Here is a 10,077-nt window from a genome sequence, read left to right as displayed (position 1 = left end):
GCTTTAGAAACTGAAGCTTGAAGGCAAATTATGATAAAACTAGGAATATTGGTTCCTGTCTCCAGCAGAAAATATAAATCCCCTCTTTGATTGGTATTGATTACAGGAAGGAAACAAATTATTTATATTTCCCCGTGTCACAAGAAACTCCTTCATTGCAATAAACATCCAGTTGATAGGAATACCTTGGGAAGGTAAGTGATCCTGTATTTGTAAGCAAACTGAGAAAGGAGCAAGTGCTGATTGGGCCTATCATTCCTATATCCAGGTAGCCTCAAACACACCACAACAGGCTCTGAGCTTGTCACTCATGCACTAAAGATCCTGTATGTACTGAGGTATGGCAAATGTGATTGCTATTCATTATCATCCTGCATACTCTGCTCAAATATCATAGAGCCAAGGTCGGAGGAGACCTCTAAGCCCACTGAGTCCAACCATCAGCTGCCACTCTGCTGTATCCAATCCATACACCTAAGTCCAGCTCAACCAAAGTAAACAAATGCATTGATTTAACAATTTATGGCTTGATTTGAAAATGGGGTGAGCCTGCAGGGGAGGATCGAACATGTGTTTGAGGTTAAGCACAAATCAGCCCAGTGAAATTAGTGCTATTGATCACGTGCCTGAAATTAAGCAGAAACTCCAACATTTCCCTAGGTCATGCAAGTCTTGAGTGTGTCAGAAACATCTGTGGGATGCACCCCAGCTCTGCCCAGTGGAAGCTGTAGCTGTGGCTGACCTGTCCAGTTGTCACACACCATCACCAGCACCATCACACCAACACTACACAACCCTGACCAACAGGCTGTGGCTTTCTGCTGGAATGAGGGGGAAATGAGGGAAAACTGATGTGCCCCAGATGGCTACAGTGCAGCCACTCAGCCAGTGTCTTACACCACCCTTTGGAAGGTGATGGAAAAGCCCTTCACCCTCCAAAACAGAAGAAGGGTTCAGCTCATCCACCCCTCAGGTCAGCAAAGGGATGAATTTTGTTCCCTCCACCACTGTCAGCCTGGATAGCTCTCACTTGTTTCAGCAGTGACTTCCCTTCTCACAAGCACAGCTTGGACCAGAACTGGACTCTTTAGGACAATATAAATGATAACACAAAACAGAGATGAACTTTTGTTTCTGCAGTGACATCAGACCAAATCACAAGGGACCTCCTGCCTAAACTCATTCACCTTTTCTCTGCAGCATCACTAAGCAGAAAACATCCTCTCTGTAGCTACAGCTTTGAGGCCAAACTTTTCCCCACTGCTATGCTGACTCCCCATCACATGGCTACTACAGCTAGTACAGGTTTCCTCTCCGTGCTGCATATCCAGGACAAAAAGAAGGCAGCACTGATGACAAGCAGCACCCAAGTTGGGGCACAGCATCAGCAACTTATGAATATACCAGGCACCAGACTGAAATGGATGCACCGAGTGCTTGGATTACACAGGGGTGAAATTCTTTGACCTAAATTGAAATGGGCTTAAAACTAGAAGTTTTACCACATAACCTGGGGACAGAAAAAAAGAGGAAAATTGCTAAGGGAAGTCAAATGCACGAAAGACATTTCTAGCAAAAGGCAGCTGTTAACTCTGGGGAAGCTTCAGCTGAACTTCCAGACCTTCCTAATCCAACTCCCATCAAGGGTAATGAGGGTTGATTACTGCTCTTTACACTTGAAGAGAACATGCATGAGTCTTACACAGTTTGGCTGTACAGACTAGAGAGGAGCAGAGGGTAGGAAGAGTCAGAAACACAACAGAACTGTGCTGCACAGAGCTGCAGTGCAGGAACCCACAGCTCCAAAACTCTCCTTCACCACTGCCAGGAAGACATGGTGCTGCACATCCAACACGATCTGCTAGTTGTTTTAAACCTGAGTTTGGTAGATCATTGAGCTACATCAAGTTTGACAACCAGGCTTCATGTTTGTACATGTGGAACCTCAGGAAATGTTTACATAGAAGAGTCTCTTGTCAAGACAAAATAGGCTCAGGTGGAACCCAGGACAACCAGGCATCTTATGGCAGAGTTGGGTCACAAGGCATCTAACATATAGCCCAGAAAAGGTAGAAAACACATTGCTCAAGCTCCTGACCCTCCACAAGCCAATCCAAACCAACCTTCCACACACCCTGGGCTTCACCACCATTCAGCCTCAGACCCTTTCAGCACTCCCAGGTTCAGAGGGTGCTCCTCTTTCAGGGTCAGCCCCAGCAAGCCTCTCAGCAGTGAACTCACCCCCACTTTCCCTCTCTGGAGATGTCCCCCAGCCTCACCTGGACGATGGGGTGGCCCCCGGTGGGTGCCTTGACTGCCCCTCGGCTGCCCTCGGTCTCGTAGTGCGCGCGGTGGTGAGGCTTCGGCTGCACCTCGATCCGCAGCTCGTACGACTGGCTGGACAGTGGCCACTCCAGGGGGGGGAGGGACTGGACAGGCAAACTGGGCAGAGAGAGAACACACCAGTCAAACTCCTCAGCACTTGATTTCTCAAAGCCCTGATGCCACCTGCCTCCCCGTGCCCCGGGGCGGCTGCTCTGTGAACCATGCAGGACTCTGCTATTAACTCAGTGAGATGATGCTGTCCTGCTCATTGCAAGCCCTACTGAAATTCAGGGTGAGGACAGTAATTTCTGTGGACCCATCTCCAAGCAGAAGAGAATAGGATAGCAGTTACACTTTTCCAAAGATTTCACTCTTATCTAGCTTTTGCCGTGTCTTAAACTTTGATCACAGGATACATATTTTGAAATACTCACTCCACTTACCATTACTTACCAGATGTGCAAGTTAATAACTTTATGTTTCCATAAATACCAAAATGCACATGAATAAAATGCTAAATATTCTTACCTGATACTAGTTTTCCTGTTACAAATACACAAGGGTTTGTAGCATGAAACGAACACACTGCAATGTACAACTAGAGCTGCACTGGATTTTAAACCACTCTGATTTTGTTAGAATGAGCTGCTGCCAGGTCTAACACGCCAAGGGAAGTCCATAGAGTAGCATTGCAATAGCTACATATGCATCTGAGGATAACATCAGCTCAGGGACAACTTTGGTGCTGAGCAGGATGACAGGGCTGCTGGTGCCAGCCGTGGCTGGGAGAGGAGTCACACACTTGGCACCCTCAGTCCTGGCAGATTCTCACTGCTCAGGGTCCAGCCCTGTGTGCCACCAGTGCCTGACAATGGAGGGAGATGCTGAGGGCAGTGCCAAGAGCTGAGATTTGGGTTGAGGGACAATTAACAAATTAACAACCAACAATAAGTCACTCAGAGCTGACTGAACACTCAGTCTGACTCGGAGCTGTGAGCTCTGTTTTGATTCAGGAATTATTTAAAGCACTTTCATCCTTGATGGAAATCTGTAAGCAAGACATTCTCTGCTTTTACAAAAGTAATCACACTGTTTTCCTTAAAAGCAGCAGGATGGAACCAGAGGGTTCCACCTTCACCAGAGGCTATCTGCAATCTGTTCTTTAGACAAATAATCTGGAAATTCTAATTTGTGCTATCTGTGAACCACTTTGGTGAAGTTTCTTTCAAACCCACCTCCTGAACTCATAATGGACTGGGCTCCCATTAACCAGTGCTACCCCTGAGCACTCAGCTCTGGTCTGCAGCAGGATCCACCCAAGAAAACACTCCCTAGGGATCATCATGCACCAGTGGGACACCACACCATGAGAAAACACACAGCCACAGGAAGGATTACCTACCTGCAGATAGGTATTGCAGGCACCAGCTGCTTTGTCCAGGATGGAGGTACCAACAGGATTGATTCTGGGGCTGAGTTTCTCCTGTCCTCCTGCTCACAAGGCCCGTGGAAGTCAACGGTCTGAAAGACGTGACACGGAATGCTGTTTTTGTGGGAAGGCATTGACGAAGGATCAGGGCTGGTTTTCCAAATTTTGGTGGGAACACCACAGGAAGGATCTGTGGGAAGGCTGCTCATAGCATCCATGGAAAGAGGAGCGCTGGGCAACTGCGTGTAAGTAACTGAAGAGTTGTCTTCTCTCAGGGGGATGCGAGGAGAGGGCTGTGGAGAGGGGGTCCTTGACTGCCGTGGAGAGGTGGAAGGCAGCTGAGTACTGTAGAGCTCAGTGCAAGAGTACCTCCGTTTTGCACCTGGTGATGAAGACCTTGAGTTGGGACAGGGTGATGGTGAATGTCGTCCCAAGCAGCTTTCCTCCGTGATGCTTGTTCGTGGTGACATTATTGGAGAGGTTCTAGGAGAATAATGAGTATGGATGTTTTGAAACTGTGGACAAAGGTCATCACTAGGACCATTATTTGGTGAAACACATGGTGATGTGCAAGGAGATACATTTGTCTCTGAAATGAAACTTGCAGAGGAGCCGCTACTAGCTGGGCTCAGACACAGTGGTTCTCTGTAGCCCTCAAAGCCAGGGACAGGCAGGGTAACCCTTGGGCTAGCAGTAGCTGAGTTTGACTGATGTTCTACCAAAAGAACATCTGTGTCTCTGCTGCGGAAGGGACCCCCTGAATGAATCAGTTCATGATATGGAGTAATTTCAATCCTAGGGCTCGGAGCAGAGGCCCCTGCAGCGTTGGCAGGGTGTGTAGGTGCTGTCCCTATGCTATCTGGCTGTCCATATCTGCCCATGGGATCTGCAGAAAGGCTAGAAAAAGGCAGGGGGCATGGCTTGAGGCCACAGTCCAAGACATCATGAGCGTATGTAACTCCAGAGGGTGGGCTGTTGGTTTTATGTGGAGTCGGTTCTTCTGGAAAAAGAAGGGTCTCTTTAAGACTATAAATACTATTACAGAAGCTGAGCAATCAAGGATTAAAAAAAAATGCATATTTATAAACTGGTTGTGATCTGATATTAGCTTAATATTTGTTTAATTCTTCTTAACTGCAGTTAATGCTTATGAAAAGTACTGGATTAACAGCCAAGGAAGCTCAAGTGCTCAGAGCAGCTGCAGCACGGACAGAAGCACTGCAAACGCCTCCACACCACCTGGCCGGGCTCCTGAGCCTGACCTAGAGGGATCACCTAGGAGAGTTGGCAGCACATCAGCCTCTCTGCCCATCTCAGAGCTGCCCTTCCTGCCAAATACACCCCTTGGTGCCAAATGGGGTGCTGTGATTTTGGTCAAATGTTGTCCACTAGGAGCTGGACTGAAACCATCACATCCCAAAATCACTTCCAAATAGGTCTATGTAAAACCTAAAGGTTGAGGAACAGCTTTGGGTGAAGGGAGAAAAGCCTTTCTTACGCAGCCAAGAGCCAGAAGAGGCTTCACAAAACCAAAGCTGAGCTCAAGCTCTTCAATTAAAAAGTCAGTTCTGTGTGATGATTTGTTTGGCTCTGTATCATGTCAGCAACTTTGGGCCACAGGTTGCACAAGAGAATGCACCAGCTGATCAGAAACACTCTCACAGATATTTGTTAGAGAAAAGATAGTAAGCATCCAGCCCCATGGTCACAAGCAATCACATTCCAACTTCAGTCCAAGGAACGTTATGCCCAGGAAGGACTATAAAATACAAAATACCAGCTAAGTGTGCAGTGCAGCCCTCTCTCCTGGAGCCAAAAATCCTCGTTTGTCAGAGATTCTCATCTTGCAAGCTATGCCCAGGTTGCTTCCAGGCAACACAGCATCCCCACCAGCACTGCTGAGCCCAGTTCTGATCTGGGACCAGCACTGCTGAGCCCAGTGCAGGTCTGGGACCAGCAGCCCATCAGGTGCTTAATGCCAGTGGCACTTGAGTGAGCAGAGTCCTGCCAGGTATCCTCAGGACACATCCTTCAATGTACATCAGCTCCTGGAGCTTCCCCAGCCTGGGAGCTGCATCATGTTTGTCATTACATAAAAACATGCAAAACACAACGAGGATTTGTGTGCTTTCAAAGATTTCAATGTGCCCAGCAGCAAATACCTGAAACAGCTTCACAGTTTGGGATTCATCCACACTATCTGCTCACTCCAGGCACAGATTACTATGTGCCACAGGCAAAGAGGGTTTAATTTAAGTATTTAAATAACTGTTCCAGCATTTTCTCTACTTCCTACACTACATGGGACAGTGTTTGCCATTGGCAAATAATATCATACATAAAGCCAGGTAGGAACTGACTGTGCTTTCTGCAAAAGCAGCAGAAGTTCACAGTGAAACTTTGACACAGAGAGATTGTGATTAAATTGCAGGGGGTTTCTGTTTATTTTCAGGAACTGCTGAGCCTTGGTGTCCAGTGGGAAACCCCAGAGCCAAGCAAACAAACCAGCACACAGACTCTGCCTGGGACAGCACAGAGTGCACAGAGTCCAGCCTGCAGATTTCTGAAGGTTCCCTCTGGCTTTTAATCCCAGCACGAAGCTGTTTTGGGGATGGGGAAACAGCAACGAGTAACTGAGTTTTGAGCTGAATATATTTTGGCATGGCTGATCTCTGATATCAGAGTCTGGGCATTCACAGGAACAGTGTCATCCCCATCACTCAGATCTGACACATCAGGCCTAGATATTGATGCTGAGATTCACTTTGGGTAAAACCCATCACACTTTCGGAACCAGCAGAGTAACACACCCCCCACAGGCACAAAAAACATCATTCCCACTGCTCTGGGGAGAATCACCCCAATTCCAGCTGATGCAAGGGAGCAGAACCAGCACCAGACAGAGCAAGGCTTGGTGCCAGGGCTCGAGGCAGGATTTGTGCAGTGACCAGCAATAGCAGAAAAACTCCCCAGGCTGAAGAGCTTCATATCAAGGAACAAGTGACTCCTTCAGGTCCCCATTCAACACACACACAGGCAACAGGTAAAGAATAAAAACTCCTCACAACACATTGAACAGCAAAGCCAGGTTCGTGTGGAGGGCTACGGGCAAAGCAAACTATTTATACGTGCACAGGTGATTTTAGAAGTCTTCTGAACAACAAACACACCCCACCACTCACAGTGTCTGCCCATCAACAACTGGCTACAGGTAACCTACGTGTTCTCTGCTTAGCCCTGAAACACTGTGCTTAGAAGAGCACTTTCACCCTTGGCATTCCCTCTCCAAGAGGATCCACATTCCAGATATTAATAACACATTTACACACCAACAGGCTGCAGCCTGCCCTTGGCCCTTGACTCCCTGGGCAGAGCTCTCTGCACTCCCCACGGCTCACTCAGGGCTCGAGGCACAGCCCCCAGACAAGCAAACACCCACAGCTTCTGGACAGCAACAACATTGACTCTCCTCCCGCATGGCAAACCATCCACAAAGCAGGAACGTGGGCAAGGCTGCAGGCAAACCCTCAGCTCGTTGTTTCCCTGCACCAGGAACAGCAGCAGGCAGTGATGCCCAGGGGCTGGGGAGAGGCTGCTGGCCCTGACTCATCAGCACAGCGTCACCAGGACACAGGCTCGGGGCTTTGGGGAGGTCTCCTGAGCGAGTCCCAGCCCTGCACAGCTCCAGAGGTACAATGAAATCACTGTCCTGGCTGCCACTGCCCACGCCGTGACCTCACGGTCTGTCACCATGGCAATGTGGTGATGCTACAGCACAAGGCTCTGACCTCACCGCGAGGGAAAAGGGGCACATGGGTGAAGCAGCAAGTGCTGCTCACAGAAATACAGAGCATCCAAATCAGGAGAAGTTCTGCTTTTTGCTTCAGTAGGACAGGACTGGCTACTCTGCTCCAGTACAGCTAAGGCAGGTTGGGGTTAGGGATCTGCTGAAGGAAGGGCAGACCAGTGCCAGCATCCCAACCTCCCCAGGGGAGGAGCATCACTATCACCACCACCACGAGTTTGCTTTGGTAAACAGTGTCAAGCTCCTGCCTTTGTGAGGGGGCAGATAGGGAGAGGATGCTCCCCAGGGGCTCAGCTTGGCACCCAAGGCTGCATCACCTTCAAGGGTCCATCCATTCCTGCATATTGCATCCCAGAACACAGACTGAAACTCTCCACCAAAGGACTGTCCTCTCCTTTTCTGATGGACATATCTGCAAACAGCACAGCAGCCTCAGCACAGCATGGGCAGTTACAGCACTTCCCCACCTCCCTTCGCTCAGGCACTTCCCAGCCGGAGGTTTCACTGCTGAATCATCCTCTGATTCAGTACCAAACTATCCTTCTGCTTTGACACAGGGTTAAAAGAAAGCAAGCTTCACACCCAGACAGCACTGGCACCTCCTCACATCCTCACTCAGCCTACCCTGTGCCACCCAAGCCCCCTACCTAGAGCATTCTGTCTGACCCCCCAAGCCCTCAAGGGTCCCACCCAAACTGCCTCCAAGCTTCCAGCTCTTTCTACCGTTTGCTAGTCCACAAGACCATCTCTCCATCTCTCTGCCCATGACAGAGAATAGAAGGAGGGCTGTGTGTGCTGCTGTACTGTAAATAACCAACAAACCAGCTCTTCTAGACAGGCTCAGGAACGGTGCAGGCAGCTCCACCACCCCTCTGGAAGCTGGGCAGCCTCCCCAGGTGAAACTGGTCAAGGGATTAAGTTTCAAAGGACTTAACCCTTGATTTACAAAACTCCTTTTCACACACCTCTGAAAATCAGAAGGAAAACCCCCAGTGGGTCCTGCTGGACTCCAGAGGTTCCCCAAGCCCAGGGGAACACACCAGAGCTCTGCGAGGGACACCCTCTGCTGCTTGAAAACAAGGCACTGACTTCAAAGTCATCCTGTCCAGCAAATGTGACCTTGCCAATTAGCATGAAATTAGGCAAGAAAAGATCCCCCAAGTGGCTGCATTCCATGCTGGGTTTATACAAACCATCATCAAGGGAAAGCTAAAGATAGCAGCGTGTGGGTCCAGGGAGCCACAGGGGCACAAGTTTGATTTTGACCTCACATCCACTTGCTGCAGGGCAGCTCCTGGGATTGAAATGGAGTTCCTGATTTGCATAAAGCAAACAGTCTATTTTTTTGTCATTAACTTGCTTATTGTCATTTGAAGGGGCCAGGTCAGAGCTTTTTTGCACTTTTTAAAAGCTGGGTAGCCTGTTATTTACACTAACTGCTGGGAAGCTCCAAGTGAGAGCTGGTTTCCTGAGCAAAATCTGGAATTCTCTGTTAGATGTGCATATTTGTTTCTTTATAGCAGGGCTGAACACTGCCTCCTGTGTTCCTGAGCCAGGCCCCAGGACCCAGCTGCGTGCACTTTCAGGTTTTTTTCCTTTTAATAGCTTTGCATCTGTGAGAGAAAAAAAAAAAAAAAGGAACGAGGCAAATTATACAGGGCTTGACACCTACAAGACGTGGCAATGTCCCTGGGAGCCTGTCTACATGCAAACAAGCATTTAGAGGAATATTTATGGATGCTCCCTGCTTCCCCTCTCTACATTATACATACACAGGCCTTGTAGATCCATATCACCAGATGTCAGAGTCTGCTCAGCTACAGCAAGGGCTTGAGCCTACAGGAAAAAACCCTTTCCATTTGCATTCCCACCTGTTGTCTCAGGACAGGGTTTTGTCTGGAATCTGATTTAAAGATGGGTTTCGTTGGATTTTCAAAACACCCCTCAGAGAATCAGCTCCCAGAAGGGCTAACCTCGAGTACTGAAAACTATGTGGCAGCTTTACCTATCAGCAGATCATCACACAGTGAACACCAACCAAAACTGCATGAAAGGAGCTGCTGGAGCAGACTCTTGTCTGGCTTTTCAGTGCTTGGCCTCACATAGTGGCCAAGGACAGGTATTGTGGAAGAACACACACAGCAGTTACCACAGCTGACTCACCAGGGAGCTCATTTGTAAATGCTCATTAACTCTCTGCCAATCTTCTCCACTGAGACACAAGGATATGCAGCACCTAAGCTAAAACTTGGGGTACCACTAGCAATACCTGCACAGGAAACTCTCAAGGGAATGCACCTCACACCTGCTTTCTAAAAGAGGGAGAAAACACCCTCAATGACCAAGTAAAATCACAACTTCAAGGTGACAGGAGACCTGCCCTGCCCACCCTCCCCAGTGCTGCTCACCTGGGGAGCTCAGCTAACAGGCTCCCCTGGCCACGCTGGGCTCAGCCTGCCAGGGACAGGCAATTCTCGTTTGTAAGTCCTCAGAAGATGATTGCTAATTAACGTCTAGC

General features: G+C 48.7%; 1 protein-coding gene across 1 annotated transcript; it reads right to left on the bottom strand.

Moving 5' to 3' along the window:
* Positions 1 to 2,279: 2,279 nt before the first annotated feature.
* Positions 2,280 to 4,640, bottom strand: LOC103797328 (nuclear factor of activated T-cells, cytoplasmic 2-like; the record flags this gene model as incomplete). The annotated part of the gene is made up of 3 exons (XM_009069538.1): positions 2,280 to 2,442; positions 3,728 to 4,063; positions 4,124 to 4,640. Coding segments are annotated over 3 exons (1,016 nt in total), but the record flags the coding sequence as incomplete, so codon positions are not given.
* Between the last annotated feature and the right edge of the window lie 5,437 nt (positions 4,641 to 10,077).

The sequence above is a fragment of the Acanthisitta chloris genome, unplaced genomic scaffold (genome assembly GCF_000695815.1).
Source record: "Acanthisitta chloris isolate BGI_N310 unplaced genomic scaffold, ASM69581v1 scaffold39870, whole genome shotgun sequence".
Classification (NCBI taxonomy): Eukaryota; Metazoa; Chordata; class Aves; order Passeriformes; family Acanthisittidae; genus Acanthisitta; species Acanthisitta chloris.
Note: the sequence above shows the minus strand (reverse complement) of the source record. Positions and strands in the feature narration are given on the sequence as shown.